This window comes from Vigna angularis, chromosome 8, assembly GCF_016808095.1.
Source record: "Vigna angularis cultivar LongXiaoDou No.4 chromosome 8, ASM1680809v1, whole genome shotgun sequence".
In the NCBI taxonomy this organism is placed as follows: Eukaryota; Viridiplantae; Streptophyta; class Magnoliopsida; order Fabales; family Fabaceae; genus Vigna; species Vigna angularis.
In genome coordinates, this window is record NC_068977.1 from 32239325 (window position 1) to 32261185 (window position 21861).

Here is a 21861-nt window from a genome sequence, read left to right on the forward strand (position 1 = left end):
CAGTGCCTGAGCAATTATTATATTTCTTTTTTCTGCTACAAATTATTTTGTTTCCTGCAAAATAATTCTCGATTAATTGTTTTCCATTATCATCCACAATTTACGAATCATTACACACCCAGTGGCCTGTAATAATCATGCACACCCAACGTCATTTTGTTGTCTCTTCTCAAAAAATCAGCTCCAGATTTATGACCTGCATGAAAATCTCTCCAATGTCATTATTTTTTATTTTTCAAAATATTTTTCTATTGAATTATTGACGATGGAAATAAATAATCATGTTAGATGTATTTATTCACTTATATAATATTAATCAAAACCTTATCTTTGTGTGAAAGGGACAAAAACAAACACTATCTGGTCTTTGTATATATGAGTTGGTTTGCTATATATTCTCTTTGTCACAATGACCTACCTCTCATAATTTTTTTTCTTTATTCATGGATTTGATTATACACATATATGAATTTCTAATACCCATTTTTTTTAATTTTTAAATTTATCTAATTTTTCTAAAAATACTCTTTCTTTGTAAATTTCACCACCTAAATGAAAGTTTTTTTCTTCTCTCTCTCTATATATCTGAAAGTGTTGGTGATGAAGATCCTTGTCATCCCACAAAATGATATTAATTTAACAGTGAATGAGAAGGAATGGAGGAAAACTCTTGATGAGTTTGTAAGCACCAATGGCTGTGAATGAATATGGCACCCACATAAACGCACTCTTTGTGTTGATATTTAATGGTGCTAATTCTAAAAAAAGTGATTCCTACCATTTCAAAAAGTGGTGTTAGGGGCCAAATCATGTAAAAAGGTGTATATTCTATATTATATATTATTTAGGTGCAACTAGCTCAAACTAAATAAGAGTAATATGGATAACATCATTTCTTTAAATGTTCGATTTTAAGATATATAGGTAATATAATTATAAATAAGCCATCGAGAATTTATAATGCTATATTTCGGGTATGAGAATTGATGAGTGATAATAACATATCTAATAATTGGTGACATAATAAATTCAAGAAACAATAATTTTTTAATATGATAAGTTTTAAATGGCTTTGAAATCATTTAAAAAAAACAACTTCATAAAATTGAACTGTAAAATGAAAATTGTATAATCTATAATATTATTTATATTACAATTCAATCTTATGTTCATTCTAAATTAAGTAAAAAAATTAGAATTTTTAATATCACATGTATAATTAACAACACTTAGTTTTCCTAGTAATAAATTGTTAAACCACTTTCTATCCTTTTAACATACTACCAAAACTATAGTAAGACATGCTGTTAACACATATTAACATATTTTAGCATAAATCAATGGAAAAAAATTTTCTTTATAGCAAAATAGTTCATCAAAAGAAATAATAATTAAGAACAACTTCCTGGGATGAACTATTTTCATATATCAAACTATGATATTCTATTCTTCAATGTTATACAAATATTTATACTCAATTATTTGCAAAGGGAGACAAAAGAACTTGAACAATATATATAATATATGTTGTAAATGTCGGATATAGAAAATATATTATGTGGTCACCTTGCAACAAAACAAGGCTAGTCACTAGTTGATACATCGAGGTCAACAATATTTGATGAAATGACCAATGGTTTCCAACAACAAAAACACAATCCAGTGGTTCGAATTTTAACGTGAGACATGGAAATACAAACACATGTAGTGTCCATGAGAATGGGAAAAGAAGAAATGTCCTTTTATGGAAAAAATCAATGAATATCTAACGCTGGCAGAATCATACAACTTTCCAATAATGATGTTTTTGGCAAATTTTTTAAGTTAAAAATATATAACTCTATATACAAGTAATTTTTTTAGAAAAAGTTAAGTGATTTTAGCACGTAAAACTTATCCAAACGATCCTTTACTCTTTTAGTTGTTTTTTTTTATGGGGCTTTGAGTTTATATATTTTAACCCTTTCACTAATTTCTGCTCTATCATTAAAAGATTGATTTTGCCAATAATGGTCATTTTATAGTTGTATGTTTGGCTTCTCAAGCAACGTAATTAGCAAGTTTGATAACCAATAAAATAGTTTATTAGTGGATTATGCCATAGATTATACCCATAATTCAGATAATGCTTGATCTCCATTGGGGTGCAAAAGATCAGCAATGCTTAATGCCCTTGTTCCTATCGTTTTCCCTTCTCTCTTTCTGAACGTACTAAAGGTTCTCCTTTAATTAATATAATTTATTAGGAAAAATACAAATTCTGATCATGATATAAAATTGATAAAATATTTGAGTCAATACTGATGAATGGTCAGAAATTGAAGTAAAATATACAACAACTTTATCTAATGTTTGGTTAGGTGAGATGACCATATGGTATTTGTAACCTAATATTTTATTGTCACTTGATGAGCCAATAAGGTAATGTCACGTTATCGTTTGTTCGTACCTATTAAATAGTATGCATATCTTTGCCATTTAAAGTCGAGTGTCCCTTCTGAACAAGGGGTACCCTCTGAGTTTTCTTCCCATGATTTTGATTTTAACCACATGAAGTGACAACAGTGAAGTGAACCGTCAGATCTCTCAAATCTTTGTAAGGGGTTTGAAGGAAACAGTAACAATGGTACAAGAAATCAAAGACCATTCCCTCAAACAGGACTCAAAATCAACAACTTCAATTTTTCATGCACTTTCACTATCTCGTCGAGCAAGAGCCACATTAATTATTTAGTTATTTTATTTGATGGTGACTCAAAAATGGTGTGGGCAAAATTAATAATCTACCACTTGTTTCTGCTGTCCAATTATAAGCAATTAGAACAAACTTAGAAGAGTTTATTATGGTTGAACCACATTATTGAATTCATTTTCGATATCATTGATTCCATCACTTGCTATTTCCCTATAGTGGCCCCCTTTTCTTTCTGTTTTTTTAAGTAACATATGATCTTTAATTTTATGGAATTGTGTAAGATTTTAAATTGTGATTTTATGAATGCATTATATACGAATGGACGTGAATCTGGCATAGAAACTTGACATGGTTAAGAAGTAAATTTTAAACTTATCTAATAATAAATTTTGATATCATGTTAAAATATAGATTTTAATTTTATTTTAATTTAACAATGAAATTTATATTTATTTATAATTAATTTTATTTTTAGTCGAGATTATCAGGATTTTTATATAATTTTATATTATATCAAGGGTTTGTACATATAGTTTTTCTGTATTATTTGTTTTTCTACAAGTGTTTGAATAGTGTTTGGTCCATCTCTACCAAACTTTTTCCTTCCAATTATTGATATTGTTTTCATTTCAGTTTTCTCACAATACAAGTACTTCTCAGACCAACTTTAGTGAAGTTCCTTCCAAAGCTGCTTAAAGAAAGTAAGTTTTGCATTTACCATCAATAATGTAAAACCAGAAAATAATAAAATGCATCAGATTAGTCTTACTTTTTAACAATATTTATTGTTTATATTTTATTATTTAAGCTATTTAAAGTCAGTGTGTCTTAAATAAATCTTTCTTAAAAAAAATCATGAAATTTGACGTTACTAATTATTATGTTTTGAAAATAAATTAGATATAAGATATGAATGAAATGTGTTTGGATTAGGTAGCTGGATTTAATAAGAAGAATTTAGTGGAGATGGTAGATCTGCATAAGGGGTCCCTTGTTTTACAGAAAGAGCAGTGTAGAATATTTGTGGTCGTCTCAGTTAGCAACAAGTTTCAGAAGAATTCAGAAATGAGAGGTTGGAAAGGATGAGCTGAAGGAGATACTCACAGCCACACTATAACTGAACTCAGATATCAAATGAAAAAAAAAAGATTGATGTAATATTATTCTATTTTCAAATTCACACAATTCATATTCAAATTTATACCTTTTAATTAATTCTTATGTAATTTAAAATATCCATTAGTATATAATTCTCTATATGTACAATTTTTCTTATAATAATCCAATTCTCAAATATGGGAATTTGAAATAAAAATGTTTATAATATTTAAAAGAAGTATAATCAGTAATCAATGTTTACTGTAATAATCAAAACATTACTTAATTAATTAGTGACTTCCTTTCAATCTTTAAGAGAATATTAATAATTAATAATATTACATGGTCCTGAATTAAGGACGTTAGTGGTCTTATCCTTGACTTGTCCTTTATTTTTTTGGTTTATATTCATAATAATGATAAAGTCATCCATTGTCCTAATTTGTATTCTTCCACTAAAATAATATTTATATTCTAAGGAACACTGTTAACCCATGTGTTGCTTACAAATAAATAAATCAATAGTAAAAAATAAAATATTCTTACAAATATTTTTTCATCATTCTGGTCAAGTACGAAAATACTTTTTTCATCATTTTGGAAAACGACACGAAGTTAAGCACAAATAACTATTCCAGTGTTTCTCACATTGAATCGAAAACTGATAATGCCTTCTATTTCGATCAGAGTTTGTTAAGTATTATTATTAGAGTAAATTATATATTTAATATCCTCTATTGGAAGGATAAAAAAAAAATATATTTGAAACTACGGCTGTCAAAATGGATTGTAATCATGAGCTAATCTAATCTATCATGAGTTTGAGCCGGGTTGAATTTGAAAAAAATGTAACTTTTTTATGCGGGTTAGTTTTTAATCTGGCTCACTTAAAACTCGGTTTATCCGAGAGTTGAACCGTGGTGAGTCGGATTGACTCAACAACCCACTTAATTTAATTTAATTATTTATTATTTTGTGTTTTAATAATATTAGTTAGTATTTTTTTATTATATTCTAGATGGGGATAAAAAAAAGATGTTTCAAGAGAAAAATATTATAGATTTATCTATTCAAGACTCTAATATTATAAATGGACAAGTGATACAAAAATTATCAATATTAAAACTTATTTGTTCGCCTTTTGTGCTTGTTTTTGAATTATGCTTGGATGATATGATATTTTTTTATTTATTTTGAATTGTCTTTGGAGTTTAACATCATTTTAGAGTGAAATTTATTTAGATTTGAATTAAAAAAATTATATATACTTTTTATTTTAAAAAAAACTTATAATTAAGTGAGATAGTGAGCCAACTCGTTTAACTCATCAATCCGTGGTGGGTCCAGACTGGGTCGAGACGAGTTCAAATTTTTTCAACTCGCTAATAAGTGAGCCGGATTGGATTGACTCACTAAGTGACCAATCCGTGATGAGTTGGGTCGGGTCGAGTCGAATTATCCGTTTTGACAGCTCTATTTTAAACAATATAAAACTATTAAATGTAATAAAAATATAAATTCTTAGTCAAGATGTATAAGAAATGACTAATTATTCTCCATACAATACTTAAGAAACCAATTTGGTTATCAACTCATAACAGATCTTGATATTCCTATCTCAAGTATGTTGAATAATATACTTAAGATCAATCAGTATAGATCTGAATTATTATTTATTTTGAAATTTTTATTTATTACAGTTTTATTTTTAAAAAATATATATTTAAATTGGCTTAAACTTTATTCATTTGCTATTATTGGAGGTTGTAATAATAAATTCATTTAACCTAATCCATTTAATAATTTGGATAATATATATATATATATATATATATATATATATATATATATATATATATATATATATATATATATATATATATATATATATATATATATATATATATATATATATATATATATATATATTAATTCTTCAATCAACCTAAGGCAATATATTCTATATTCTCTTGGATCTTACTTTCACTTTTTCTCTTAATTTTCATTTCTTAATTTCAAGTTTCCAAATGTTTTTAATAATTTATTAATTTGTACTTTTATTCACACTCTCATATCTTTCCATTCAGTTTTCAATTTTCCCCTTTTCGTAACTAAATTTATCTTTCTATTTTTATTATTTAAGCGAGTTAACTTTTCAACATGTAATTTTAAAAAAATAATAATTAAGTGGTTAATGGAAGAAGATGAATTGAGTCTTTGACTGTTTATACGAACTAAACTTTTGATTTTCACTAAAGTCAAAACTATTCCAACATATGGGCCAAAACCCGAGTCCCTAATATTCATTGTAATCTAAAACATTGATTTTTCTTTCTGCACCTCCATAATTTTCAAAACGACTATTTCTGGAATTGGATTTTTAGAATAAATTTTCTTAAATGCATGAAATGCGATCTGAAGTAAGTTTTTCGGAACAAAATTTTTGGACCAAACATTCAAAAATATATATAATATATATTGAAATGAGTTTTTCCAGAACAAACTTTCTAAAACACATGTAATTATTCTTGAATATGTTTTTTGTTTTGGAATTAAGCTGAGAATATTTTAGTCTTTATTTGTAATATGGGGTGCAGTTAGTAATAATGGAGGCGGATAAAAAAGAAGCCTAATGTTATCGTGTTCAGCCCAAGAGGCCGTACAATGAAGGCTCAATAAAACTGTTTAAATCGATTGGCATTGCTTTTATTCGTAAACATGGGAATTCTTATAATAACATAAAAAAATTAGTCTAATAAAAAATATAAATAAGTCACACTTAATATTAAGAAATCAGATGGACTGCAAATCGATTTCTCAATATTCCATTTTTTTAATATCGAGATCTTTTTTTTTATAATTTCTTTCTATTTAAAATTGTATTTTATTTTATTTTTAATATTTTTTTATTATGTTAATATTTTTAATTACAAAATTAAACATATTTGAAATATGTCGTTTAAATTATTTAAATTTTTTTAGAAAACAGTTATTAAGCTGTTAATTTTGAAATTTAATTACATAAATTTAATGAAGTTTTTTATAATTTGATATAAATAAAATGAACAATTAACACCAGAAATTTAATCATATATATACATATTATGATATTAATCAATATGTAGTTTCTATATTATTATAAGTTTATACTTATAATAAATATTATTAATTAAATAGTCATTTTAACTTTTAATAATAATTTGCACATATTTTAAATTACTTAGAAGAGATCAACACAACTTTCAATAAAAATACATTTAAGCAATCAATTTAGGGATAGTTTAATTTTTTATTTGGAAGTGAAATTTATATTCTTGGATTCTAAAAAATTCTTTTTAAGGGTGATTTTCTTTCACATTCGTCCACTCTCTATTTAGCATAAATATTTTCAACCATGAACACCAATTTCGTACTGTCATTCACCTTAAGAGGATGCGCTTACTTTAACTATTTATTAAGAAGACTTTTCATATAGGAGACCTTACATACTTGTATAAGTCAATCACCAAGATTAACCATAGACTCTGGTATCATTGATAGGTTTTTCAAGAGAAGAATTCATCATGGATATACAATACCAATAAGACCTGAATTCAATCCACATAAATGATCAACACCACTTTTAGTCTAAAACTTTAAAATAATAGATTTGTGAATCTTCTACCTTATATGTTACTCAACTTACTCGTTTATACATTATACTTGACTCATTCTTAAATTTCCAATATTATCCATATAATTCTATTTATTTATTTTAAATATATTTCAAAATTTCAAAACAACTGAGGAATATTATTCTTTCTCGAAAAACTTCATATATTCTAAAATCAACTCCATCTAAATCAAGAATCAAGAAATTGCATCTTTCTACATTCTATCAATATTGATAGTTCTCCATTAGACTAATTAAACACTAGCAATTAACAACATCCAATAAATTCACCAATTTGCTTCACATAGTTCAACACATGCCAGAATTTCAATCATCTTTTAAAATTGTTAGGAACAGTCTCATGAACAAATTTAATAGTTATTAAATGTGGAAGAGAAAGTAAGACATGAAGAAGTATTTAAAAAATGAAGTAGAAAGAAAAGAGAAAGAGAGAATAAAGTCTAAAATGATGTTATGCTATGAAAATTGAGGAGACACATGAATGGGATGGGTCCAACATCCATGTGAGTGGGTATCCAAGTTCCATTAATCTCATTTCAACAAAATTTGCAATCTCATTCTAATAATGGATTAATGAAATAGAAATTGTTAAACTACTTTTTCTTTGACCTTATAGTTGAAGCTTATAGCAAGTTCTCGTTTGACAAGACAAGCAACAAACTAAACAAGTTTAAAGAAAGAGTACATTGTTCTTTTGTGAAATATGCAAAATCTGAAAAAGTTAAGATGTAATAAGAAAGATATGATAGCTAGAGATCTTGATCAAAGACAACAATAAAGCAATGAGAAAACACAAAAGAGATGCACTCAGAATATATATATGGGGATTATTGCTGAGTAATAATTACGTAGAAAGTTAGCTTATAAAGCAAAAGCTCACTGATTCAACTTGAAAATTTTAAATAAATAAATAAAACATTGTGATGAAGGAGAAAAAAAAGAGAAAGGAAAAGAAAAGAAAGGTTAGTGAAACAAGTGAATTATGAATATTGCTGCCACTTTATCTTCTACTTCCTTTTACCCTCTCAATCTTATTTCAAGGAGTTTTTCAAACTATCTTTTTATTATTCAAGCTTGACATTATCACTTGTGTATGTTAATTATTCACCAATGTGTGTATACAACATCATTTTCCATTCTAGTGCTTTAGAGAATATTACATTTTAGATCATAGTAAAAATTTGCAAATTAATATTTAGTATTTGTCAAGAAAACTATACATTATAAAATATCATTAAATTAAAGAAAAAATACGTAATCATTAGATTAACTAATTTAAATATTATTTTATAAATTAAAAAGTATTGATGTCTAAAATAATCTTTATTATAAATAAAAAATTATAATTAATTTGTTAAATTTGTTTCTAACATTAATTATCGATATTTTTCATACTTATTTTTATCAATCATTAGATACTTGTATAAACCTAGATTAGTAAAGGACATAAATAGAAAATGTGACAATAATTAAAGAAACCAAATAGGAAAATAAATAGAAAATAAGTCTAAAAGACAATGTGATAAAAAGTATATTTTCTATTCAAGAGAAGAAAAACGAAAAAATATCATGATTTTTTAAAAGACTAAAATTTTGAAAAACAAAAACAAATTAGATTATACTTTTACTTTATTATGTGATTATTAGTAATATTATTTAATTGAGTCATAATCATGTTGTAATAAATAAAAAGAGATGAATTGGTGTGGAGAACATGTTAGTTCAATTTGTTGGCTTTATTTATTTTTTTATTTTTTTATATACCATTTCACTATCAATCATGAATTTGAATGAAATATAATTGATAGCATTTATTTTAGATATAAAACATCATCATTGAATTGAAGTGTTTATGATGGATAGAGCTCCTTATATAAATTGTGATGTGAACTATTTCAATTGTGACTTGAGGTTTAAATATAAATAATAAAAAACAATTTTTTTTCTTTTTTATATTACTTAAGCACAGAAGATAAGTCACTTAAAACAATTATACCACACTTAAACAATGAAAATCCAGTATTGTTTATGTATGTCGAATAGTCTCGTATAGTTCAGGAATTGAGATCATAATTTGAATATTTTTTCATCTTTTTACTTTGTGAGACACTTTTTTAATTCTATTTAGACCTATATCGATAATGCTAATTTTAAAATAAATGAGTGATTGTTCTTCTTCGATCCTTATTGTCCGTCTAGAGACTGAAGACATTCTTGAAGTAATCTCCTAGTTCTTACAAAATGGAGACAGTAGATCAGTTTATAGAATTTTTTTTCTTTTTGCCACATTTCGCTCACAAAATTAAAGGGACATAATATTAATGTTATCTCTTCAATAACTCAAGTGTTTACAAGTGAGAATCTTGGAAGTTATGTTATGTAAGATGTAACTCAAGCCAAATACTCACAATTCAAAAAATCATTCTCCTCTATCTGAAATTTAGGAATTGACTATTTTGGTGATTTGTTTTGTTATTTCAAGTTGAATGTTGATTGTATTGTTATTCATAAGTGCATGCTTATAATATTATTTATAAACCTTATAATATATTATTTATATTTTACTCCTTTAAAATTACTTTTAATATGCATAAAAATGCCTATATAATACACGTGTAAGAAGTGCATGTCTATGTAAAGTTTTACACTCTATCTTGAAAACTATTAAAGTGTTAATGCCTATTTGGCTTTTACCTATAATCTATTCTTTCCACCCATTATTATTCTTTCCACCCATTATTATTACAATGTAAGATACAAACTTACCAATAAGATTCCACATAATGTACTGTTGGGTACAAACAAAGTCTCACATCGGATAAAATAAGAGATGGACATAAGTTTATATACACATAAAATTCATCCATCGTTAAGAGCTTTTTCGAGTGATACCAAAAACAAATCCGTGAATGTTTGACCTATAGAGGACAATAATAAATAGTGAATTAGCTCAGATTACAATGTCAATTTCAATTCAAAACTTTAAAATAATAGGTTTATGAATATTTTCCTTATATATTATTCTTAAATATTTTTATTCAATAGAACTTCCAACTTACCCTGAATTCTTATACTGAACGTATTAGTTCTAGTTCTTTTTTCTGTTTTTTCAAACAATATCGTATGAAAGTTTAAGCTCAAAGAAAATTGCATTTTATAGGAGAAAGATATGAGTTAAACTAGGAAATAGAAGGATACCATGCATCAATGTATGACTCATCCGGAAAACTAAAAAGAATCAGCTTTTATGAAATTAATTTAACTGTTTGAAGGAACATCACACAGCTGTTTTGAGGAATAACATTTAATATTCAAATAAACAACGACAGGGACAGGGTGTGATACAAAGGTTGTAGTTTATTATTATTAGTAGCAGTATTTGAATTGCTACATTGATTAATTTATTATATATCAACTTATCTTCTGCTTCTAAAAAGTGTGTTTGTCTGCTTTCTATTACGGATTGGCTGATGAAGATACAATTAATTAGTGGACATTTCACGTTAATTTGAAGTCTAAAGATCCCTCACTCACTCCATAGGCTTCTTTTGCCACAAAATGTTCTCACAAAAGAAAGGAAAAGGGTCATCAATTAAACTATATTAAGGAAAGAAAAGGATTAAGGAGGATATTTGTATGATGTAAATGGAAGTACCTACATACAAGGAAGTATATATTATCAGTGATAGGGGAAAGGCTTGTATCAAACGTTATGCCAGAATCTGTAAAATCTGTAAAAGAAAAAGAGAAAAAAACTCAAAGATAAGGAACTTTGGTTCCTTTTGGTCTGTTTATAAGCAATGATGGTTGTGATGAGTGAAAATACTTTAGCAGAAGCTACAACAAGAAGAGAAGAAGAGAAAAAATGTCACCGGTTGGATTACCACCAGGCTTTAGGTTCCATCCAACCGATGAAGAGCTTGTCAACTACTATCTCAAGAGGAAGATCGATGGCCAAGAAATTGAACTTGATATCATTCCTGAAGTTGATCTCTACAAATGTGAACCTTGGGAATTAGCAGGTTTTCTTCTCTTTAACTACCCTTCAATTCAATTCTTCCAAATACTTTGTTTCTCCTACTTGTCATTCATCCATTTATATCTCATAATACTTGGCTTGCACATTCACATTTTTTGTGAACAATGAAATTTAAAACCTTGTGTAAACTACTCAGCCTCTTCATCACTATGTTGATCCTGGTGGATATACAGTAGACTCTTTATCTAGTTCCAACATTTAGCTATCTGATAGGTAATATATATGGAAAAACTACCACCAAAATAGTACCTAACTTGAAATATCTTTGATGGACCATGCATGTGCCTACTTACTACTTAGTGACATTCTTCTTTGTTGAGAAGTAGATTTTAAACTTAACCTTATAAAATCAACTTCTAAAATGAAGTTTGTACTAATTTAATCCATAATGGGATCTCCAACATTCTTCGTATATATGAATAATCTTATTAGGCAAGGGCTATCAATCTGATGCACTGTATATGGCCTAAATTTTCAGTGAGGCAAAGTTGTTCAACTGATAGACTGATTTTGGAACATTTTTTGTTGTTTTTGCATGGTTAGAGAAATCATTTTTACCCAGTAGAGATCCAGAGTGGTACTTTTTTGGACCCCGGGATAGGAAATACCCGAATGGGTTTAGAACAAATAGAGCAACTCGTGCAGGGTACTGGAAGTCCACTGGAAAAGATAGGAAAGTTTCCTGCCAAAGCAGACCCATTGGCATGAAGAAGACTTTGGTGTACTATAGAGGCAGAGCTCCTCAAGGAATCAGAACTGATTGGGTAATGCATGAGTATCGCCTTGATGACAAAGAGTGTGAAGACACCACTGGATTACAGGTATGTGTGTATATATATATATATATATATATATATATATATATATATATATATATATATATATATATATATATATATATATATATATATATATATATATTCAACCAATGTTAAAATATCAACAATGATACATACACATTTTAACAGTATAATAACTTCATGTTTATCTTTTATATCTTTCTTTATGACACATTTATTAAGTTATCAATATCACATTATCATCTTTTCTTATGTAACCTTTCTATCACAATATTATTTCAGTATCTCACATTGTTATCATTTTCACCTCTGTGTATCTCTCATAGTGTATGCACACCGGTATTTGTATTCAAAATATGTAACTATTAGCACCATAAAGTAAAGCTCTCAATCCCTACTCATATTCAAAAGGGATTAAAATAAGACAAAAGAATAGTAACCCTGTAGCCACGGCAGACCTATTATACAAAACCAGTAGCAATTCAAATGTAAGATACATTAAAATAATATTTGAAGAAAGTTGATAAAGTCCTTCTTGCACTTATTTTAATGTTATCTTGAGTATTTCGCTAGTTGTGCTTATTGAATTGCTTGTTGGCTTTTTAGGTAGTAGCTTTTTACTCTGATTCAGTAATTGTTATCAGTTTTCATAATCAAGTGATATTAGCTTGCTTTAGTTTTAAAATGGCTATTTCTAAAAAATGCATTAGCAATCATGCAACTTATATAGTCACTCAGTCATGTCATGTACACATTTACAATGTAGTCAAAACTCCTTTTATGAAATCAATAGTTAACCACTTTAAATTTTTTTGACTTCTAAGTTACTGCAATCAATGGAGTGAAATAAGTTAGGAACTGAAGACGATTTAGGGTGGTATGAGTGTGGGGAATTAGTAAGTTACACCTTCCAAATTAGCTTTACAAGTCACATCTTAGAAAAGTAAATGTTTTTGTTGTCTTTAAAACTAGCCTATGGTACCCACCTGACCCTTTACCTACTTTCAGAAGTCTCTTTTGTTTGTGTGTGAAGTATGCACACTTGTCATCACATATTTGAACCAAAAAGCAAGAAGTTCGATGCTTAAGGGAGTGACAAAAGCATTTTTCATTGATTATTTTCAGCTCCTCTTTTACACCAAACACAAGGAGCAAAAAAAGATAGATAAGCTTTAGTTCCATATTCCCATGATGATCACTTCATCAGAGTCACACTAGGAACACAGTGAGAATAAAACTTGAAACTGTAGAAAAAATTGAAGTAGATAAGACATTGTACATATTTGGACAGTAGAAGAACGTGAAAATTGCATGGCGTGCATGGAAAGCCTTCACTTTTGTAGGAGCTTTATTCCTCCTCTCTCTCATGTTATTACTTTATGTTTGTTTATTGTAGGTACTCTATAAACGTATGGCTGACATATTCTTTACTTGTGTTACTCTAATACCTCTAAAATGACAAAGTTCTAGTGCTCCTTGTCCTTTATATTATTGCATGTACAATATAATATAGTGTAATGTAATGAGACAAAACTACTATCCTCTTTATTATCCCTATCCCTTCTTCATTAAAATTCTTTAGTTATCTGTTCAACCTTCCAACCCTGATCTACAATTATTAGATTCTATGTAAGCCATGAAGGCTTCTGCATCTCAAAAAGCAGCAACCATTCTCCCATCACTTTCATTCTGTGTCGGTCACTTTTTACTTTATTCCTAAACACCAAAACTGACAAATGGGTACTATACTATACCCCAGAAAATTTACAAATAATTAAGATAATAAAAAGGAGAGGGATGGTACCAGTCAATTGTACCAACCAAATATTCGTTGTAAGTAAACTAATATCTATGCCAGAATGTGCCAATTCAGGTAGGTCATGGTGATTATGGCAAGGAATTTAGCAATGAAGTTAGCATCTATAATATGTTCACCCTTTTAGTAACCACAAAAGTCTCCACTTGATTAGGACACAGTAGCAGCATTTTTAATATTCTTAATAAGAAACAAGGACAGAACATTTAGCACTCTTTGAATCTTTGTGCCACTGCTTGTTCAGAGGTTTTCTTTTAAGGTTTTAACCTCCACCACATTGTGTAGATCTGGTTAGGCCTCAATTTTTGACTACACTGCTTTTGTTGATCATTTCAAATGTAGGTAATAAAAAGACCTAAAGCAATTATTGGTAGGAAAATCCTACACTATCCTTGTGTGTTACTTTAGGCTGCATTAATTTATATGTATCCAAAAGAGAAAAGTGACACCAACAAAAGTCCAAATGAAGTTCCTTTAGCACACTAGTTAACTATATTAATAACTACCTTGCAGGATACTTATGCATTGTGCCGGGTGTTCAAGAAAAATGGAATCTGTTCTGAGATTGAAGAGCAAGGACAATGTAGTATATCACTCATTGAGAGCTGCCAAACCATGATTAATGAGTGTGATACCATGTCTCCTGACATACCAGGCGCATCATCATCATGCTTGGAAGAGGAAGACAAAGATGATTCATGGATGCAGTTCATTACAGAAGATGCATGGTATTCTTCTAATGCAGCTATGGTTGGTGGTGAAGAACTCTCACATGTTACATTTACAAACTAATATTTTGAAGACCTAATGGCAGGCCAGATTGGTGGTGAATAACTTGGGAGCCGGATATTAATATAAATATATATATTTATATACATTTCATCATATAATAAAATATTTATACATTTTCCATATAACTGTTATTAAGAGATTTAACTTTTGCTTTTCTGATTATCATTATACTTAATTGGTGAGGATGGTTTGGTTTGTTTTTGGTTTGGTGGGCTTGTTAATTAGGATCATATTATTGCATTGATTTTATACATTTTTGTACTAACCTCTATCTCGAGGTGATCTGGGTGTTATTTGTGGAATAAATATAAATCACAACTCAAGTGTTAATTATTATTTTTATTGTTTTTCATTTGGAAGAAGGAATTCTATAAGTGAAAGGCAGTTAAGAGTATAATCAACTATGCTAATGCTAATGCCAAATAACTTTGAAACCAATTGATCTCTAAAGAGTAACATTAAGAAAATTTTAGTCCAATGAAATTTTCAAATGATTGGAGAGACTATTCAAACATTGCTTTTGAATTACATAAAAAAAAAAAAACTCATTGATACCTAATTAATAGTCAAAAGAACTGCATAATAGAGTAATTAACAGAACTACCAAAACATTCCACATAACTTTGAAATTTGAGCAGTACACAGAAGATCATGTGTGACTGTAACTCCTTTATGTCTCCATGTCAAGTGCAAAAGTCCAATCACACCTTTCACTGTTCAAATTCATCAGCTATTAACATGAAAAAGCTTGCATTTCAATGTCTACCACCTCCAAATTCCTAAGATGAGAAAAATATATCAGATACAAGTATATCTAACAAGAGTCACATAGAATATTCAATTAGCATTTTGATGAAGGAGAAACCTGAGAGATAGGCATGGTAACTTCATTCTCCACACCCCTCATGCTTATTTTGTCCTTTGTTCATTTTCAAGTTATGGTTCTTTATACAGAACTGCACAAATATCTCTAAAAGTAAAAATAAGAATAGCAAAGACAAGCTGTCAAAGAGAGAAAGAAGAAAAACTGTGACAGAATAAGCTGTAATATATGACTTGGTGAAGATGTTACAGGTATTCTGTTTTTGATTTTTCACTAATTATGGGACTTTATTCATCTCAGAATAGTTGAGTTTAATGTTTTAATTTTCTATAAACATTGTATGAACAAATTCTTATATTCAGTCTCTGAATATGTTAGATGTATACAATCTCAAGAAATCGAATACGGATAATTTTTCCCTAGTTACTTTTGAGAAAAGAAAAAATAAAATAAAATTCTACTCATAAAAATTAACTTGTGAATAAACTGATCTATATCTTTCTTTCTATATTAGATTTAATTTATAAACAGACTTGTTTCTTCTTTTTTTCTTAAACTTGAGAAGATGTTTATCTATACTAATTCTTATATAGATTTTTGGTTAATGCAATTGCAAGATCAAAGCTGTATAAACATGCAAAACAAGTTTTAAATCACCAATTTACTAATGGAATGAACTGAAATATCATGTTTGAGTTTCATCAGTAAAATTCTCTTTTAAATCAGCAAGTACTATCTTAATTGTCTACTCCTCTAGAAGTTCTAAATATCCATCCTTAAAGAATTGAAATTTATTTCTCAAGCTGATTTAACAAATCATTCTCTGATATAAAACTCTCAGTCCAATGAAAAGAATATTGTACTTGAAACAAATTAGGCCATATGATTATAGGACAGTAACTGAGGTTACTTCTGGTTAATACAGTGACTGATGAAACTATGAAAACATTTCACATGGCTTTCAAATGTGAGCAGCATACAGAAGAACATCATATAAGAACTCCTTTGTCACCTCGTGTCAAGTGCAAAAATCCAATCACACCTTCCATTGTTCAAACTTATCAGCTGTTAACATGAAAGAACCTGCATTTCGATGCCCACCACCTCCAAATTCCTAATAGAAGAGAAAAAGATCTTAACTACGAGTATAACCAATAAGAGTTGCAAAAAGATTCAATTAGCAATTTGATAAAAGGAAAACCTGAGTGATAGGTGTTGTATCTTCGTTCTTCTCACTCCTCAGACTGATTTTTAGCAGTTGGTCATTTTCAAGCTCTGGTACTTTATACACAACTGCACCAATACCTCTACAAGTAAAAATAAAACTAAGATCAGATATCAATTCCTTGATTATGTTCTGATTCTCCAATAATTAAGGACACCCATATTAACCTATTTCTTTTTGTATGGTGGTTATGAGTTCCATGGTTTAATAGTCTATACATTGTATAAACAACTATGTATTTAGAGTGTAAGAGTATCAAAAGATGGTATGCAATAAAATACACACACATAAGTCCAAGATCACAAGATACATTAACATGTAAGACAAGTTTTACAGTACCATATTAACTATTAAATATAGTGAAAAAACTATGTATTGGATTAATCTCCTTGTGTAGAAAATACATATAACATTTGGGTTAAGCCCAAAATATAAATAAAAAGAAATACATATAATATTTGGGTTAAGCCCAAAATATAAATAAAAAATAATAACAAAGTAACAGAAGATAAGTAAGTTCCGGTAAAGAAGGAGAGATAAGTTACAGAAATATACAGAAATTATAGAAATTAAGGAAAGATAAACAGATCACTTGGGAATTGCAGATATTGAAAATCCTTTTGCTGTCATATAAATTAATTCATAAATTCAAGTACATGCCAAACCAGGCAAGTCTACTAGTATAAGTAGTTACTAAGATGAATTATATAGACTTTGGTACCATATCAAATTTTATCTTAAAACCAAATTGTATTCAAGTGAAATTGTCCAATATTATATATATATATATATATATATATATATATAAATATATATATATATATATATATAAATCAGGCTTCAAGACTTGAGCATGAGATGTGGGACTTCTCAACACGTATCACTAACCCTTTGTTCACTTGAATGGATTTGGAGGAGAGTGATTGAGTGGATTTGAGAGGATTTGAAGATAAATTTTGTTATTGTTTATTTCAGTGAATGTGAAAGTAAGTGAGAGTGAATTTGGAAGCAACGTTTGTGAGAATTAGTGTAGGATTTGATTGATGTGACAAATTAAAAAAATTTACTTCCAAATTCACTCTCACTTACTTCCAAATTCACTGAAATAAACAACAAAAAAATTTATTTTCAAATCCTCTCAAATTCATTCAATCACTCTCCCCCAAATCCATTCAAGTGAACAAAGCTTAAAAGAGATTTTTGAATGAGTAGAAGGGAGAAGAACATCAGTATGATTTAATTAATAGTAACAAGAAACTAAAATGAACAAACCTCAACTTCATTTCCTTGCTTTTAATAGCTAATTGATGTCCCAATTCACTTCTTAACTGTGAAAGAGTAGTATCTGCATTGACAGCCTACAAAATACAAATGATTGAAAATAACAAGATTCTGGTTAGTTCTCTCCTAATCAAGAGAGGTGTAGAAAACACAACTAAGGCTCAATATAAGTATTAAAAATTAGCACCAATTCATTAGTAACCAAAAACTGCAAATGGATGGTTTAAAGAAATTTAACTGCAAAACCAAGGAATAGAGTGGAAGTAGAGGAATAAATAGTGAGATCTCAAAAGAAGGAAACATCAATCGTACCAGGCAATGACCAAATGCACCATTCCCGAGGGCAATTTCATATGACTTGCTGAGACAATCATCAATTAATTTTTGCTTCAGTGATAAGCTTAGCATACCTCTACTAATGATAGTATTCGAGTCTAGTGAAAGCAACTGCCATTATATACAAAATTGTCAGTTATTTCAACTATTTATACAAATGACTTATCACTCTATCTTGGTGGCAACATATAAATACGAAAACAAAGAACTATCACTCTTAATGAGGCAGGGAAAATTAAGCAGAATAACGTAGAATCACCACAATGATCTCATGGGCAAATTTACAGGACAAAACAAAGGAGTAAAAGAACATCTTCATGCACTTAGCAACTCCTCAATGTGCTTGTTCAAATTAGAGAACACAGACTCAAATATTCAAAGTCTAATGATAAACCAGAAAAGTTTAGAAAACAATGCAAGACTCAGAAATCAGATTACCTGGTCAAACAACGAAGGATTTTTCCTGGCATCAAATTCAATGTTCAAATCCTTCAAACCACTGCTGAAAGCTTTGCTGTTCTGGAGTCTCCACCTCCAGAGGTCCCCATCTTCAACATACAGAAAAAGTTGCCTGGCACGCTCAAATTCATCAAGCACTGAGGAGTGTTTTACTGCAATATCAGGACTCAAAAGCTTATCTTTGAAGTAATCAAATGCAATAGTAGCCCCACTCCTCTCCATGTCAATAACCTTAACCACATTCTCACCAAGTGAATCATCATTCCCCAACCTCTCAAGGGCAGTCTTGTGATGGTCCAAAACAATCACCCTACACCCAAGAAAAAACTCAATCGTATTATACTTACAAAGATAACTCGAACCTATTCTACGGACAAAAATACAAAAAATTTAAAAACTGCATCTTTTACAAGAAAAACAGAAAACAAAGCAAAGAACCTTTGAACTTTGGTAGAGACTTCCTCAATAAAACCATCCGGCCCCACAAAATCTAGGAGGTAAAGATCACCGATTTCATTCAGAGGAAGATCTTGAACCCTGAAAATTTCAATCAAAACAAAAAAATACATGCACATAAATTAAAAGGAATAGCAATAGCATAAACGGCAGAACAATGATTGGTAGCAGAATGAATGGTACAAATACTGATACTGCTGAATGAGGCAAAAACCTGATGGGGTTGTAAACAGTGTTGGTAAAGAAAAGAGGGGAGAATAAGGAAGTGGCCTTGAAGTAAAGGTGTGCAGCAAGGGCAGCAAAAGCACCATCAGGACAAGGGTAGTGGTAGAGTACTGCAGGTGAACACTGATCGTTAGCCTTCTTCTTCAAACCCATGGTTATGGCATTGGAGATGTTGTGCAGTTTGGGTTGCGACATCATCATTGTGCAAGTTCTGTTCTTTTAAATGTAACATCATTGAATCATGTCTTTTGAGTCAGGGCAAGCTGTCACAGTTTGAGATTTTAACCGCACAAGAAGCAGTTATTATCCAATGATGGCTGTTGTTTAACTTAGATTTTGAAATTAAGGGTGTGTTTAGTTGGAGGTGACTGGGGGAGAGTGATTGGGGGAGAGTGATTAAGTGGATTTGAGGGGATTTGAGAGTGATTTTTTTGTGTGTTTATTTGAGGAGATTTGAAGGTAATTGAGAGTGAATTTTGGGTTGAAGTTTGTGAGAATTAGTGTAGAATTTGATTGATGTAACGATTTTAAAAAATTAATTTAATTAGTAGAAATTGAAGATTACCAAAATGTCCCTAGGTATTAAAGTAATATAAAATTATATTTATTAATGTTATATTTAATTGTAAAAATGTTAATTAAAAGTTAAAAATTTGGAATAATTATTAAAAATAATTTAAAAAATATAATTAAAACACTTCTGCTACCACCTTCCTTTCACAGACCTTCTCACTCAGATCTCTCCTTCACACACCAAATAGCTACCTGCTTTCGCTTTTTCAATTTTTCTTGTTTCTATATGCTTGGAAGGTTGAGTAAAAAAATGGTGAGTATATGGAATGTTGATGAAGATTGAGATTGGTGTGAGAGTTGTGAGAGAGAGAAGGGTGGTGGGGCCAGAGAGAGAGAGAGTGAGGGATTTTGGGGAGTAATGTTTGAGGGGTACACGAGACATTTTGTCTAGATCCCCTCCAAATCGTCGCTTCCCCCCGGGTGACGAAAAAGGTGCCCGTCTCGCAATTGCCTCCTATTCCTTCCGCGCAGTTCTTATCAAACGAACACGACATTCACTTCGTTTCTTCGCTCCCCAATCATCGTTAACAGTAAATTAACCCCATGTGAACACAGCCTAATAGTGTGATAAAATTGAGGTATTTTTATGGCCAGGATTGTCTGCAGTGTATGTATATTTATTGAACCTTTATATTTATTGATTACAATATATTCAAGGAAGTTGATAAGATAAATTCAGTTAAATTTAATAAGATAAATAAATTCAGATAGGTTTAATTTAAGAGGGCACAAAGATAGGGAAAGAGATAGTGTAAAGCCCTAGAACCTCAAGAACTACCAAGTGGTAAAAAGTTTAAGTTATAATGTAGAATAGAATGTTGTCAAAGTTTGACATGATTTACTATTTTAATTATAACTTTTTGTATAAAATATGAATTGAGTTGATTTTTTTTATAGGATAGTAGATTCAAAGAACTTCGATTTGATTACTCATATGCGTATTTTCGACTTCGGGAAGGGGGTCAACTGGACTGTCAAAGTTGCGACAGTTGTGCTGCTGGGGGACTTGCGCCCAACGCCCTATTCCCAGGGGCGCCCTAGCGCGAGCGTGGTCAGTTTTCACGTTTTCAGATCTGAAATAAGTGGGGATTGCGTGGAAAGTTGGAGAATATGCTCCAGACCTATAATGTTGGTCCCTTGGGCCAGAGAGGAGCGTGGGCAGACCTCCTTTCCAATTACTAAGTGCTTCTTAGTGGATTAAGGGGTCATGGTGTCTCTTGGACGGATCTACAAGTGTGGGAAAAGGAGAAATGGGTTCTGCACTTGTGGGAGTGAAGTCCTTGCTGCAAAATCTGTGAGAGAGGTGAAGTTGAGAGTTTCTGGAGTTGCAAGGAGGCCAAGGTGCTGCAAGTCTTGTGAAGATTGATTCAAGGTTTACAAAGGAAGTCTTCAAGAGGTAAGGGGAGCTAGAGTTTGGTTAAAATTTGTTGTATGCTATGCATGATGTTTTGCAGGAATTAAGCTTGTTGATGTATGTTGCAAACTGGTTTGAGGGTTTTAAAGGATAGAAATGAAATTGGGCAACTTGTAGAAGTGAATTTGGATTTTTAAAGTGTCAAAAGTGGTTTGA

The 21861-nt window shown here is 29.7% G+C and overlaps 2 protein-coding genes across 4 annotated transcripts; one reads left to right on the top strand and one right to left on the bottom strand.

Annotated features, from left to right (window-relative positions):
* Nucleotides 1-11226: 11226 nt before the first annotated feature.
* LOC108345254 (NAC domain-containing protein 54) lies at nucleotides 11227-15234 on the top strand. Its single transcript, XM_052867251.1, has 3 exons — nucleotides 11227-11488; nucleotides 12049-12326; nucleotides 14635-15234. Exons 1-3 carry the CDS (start codon nucleotides 11332-11334, stop codon nucleotides 14911-14913), a joined length of 714 nt encoding a protein of 237 aa, XP_052723211.1. The 5' UTR covers nucleotides 11227-11331; the 3' UTR covers nucleotides 14914-15234.
* A 162-nt stretch (nucleotides 15235-15396) lies between these two features.
* Nucleotides 15397-20003, bottom strand: LOC108344846 (uncharacterized). Of its 3 annotated transcripts, none has more exons than XM_017583356.2 (9): nucleotides 19708-20003; nucleotides 19476-19574; nucleotides 19017-19347; nucleotides 18555-18689; nucleotides 18234-18319; nucleotides 16938-17043; nucleotides 16779-16850; nucleotides 15779-15869; nucleotides 15397-15692 (listed from the first exon to the last, which is right to left on the bottom strand). In XM_017583356.2, exons 1-8 carry the CDS (start codon nucleotides 19917-19919, stop codon nucleotides 15801-15803), a joined length of 1110 nt encoding a protein of 369 aa, XP_017438845.1. In that variant the 5' UTR covers nucleotides 19920-20003; the 3' UTR covers nucleotides 15397-15692; nucleotides 15779-15800. The 3 variants fall into 3 exon arrangements, with proteins under 3 accessions (XP_017438845.1, XP_017438848.1, XP_017438846.1); XM_017583359.2 differs by having other exon boundaries at nucleotides 15779-15883; nucleotides 16749-16850; nucleotides 19708-20002; XM_017583357.2 differs by having other exon boundaries at nucleotides 16749-16850; nucleotides 19708-20001.
* Between the last annotated feature and the right edge of the window lie 1858 nt (nucleotides 20004-21861).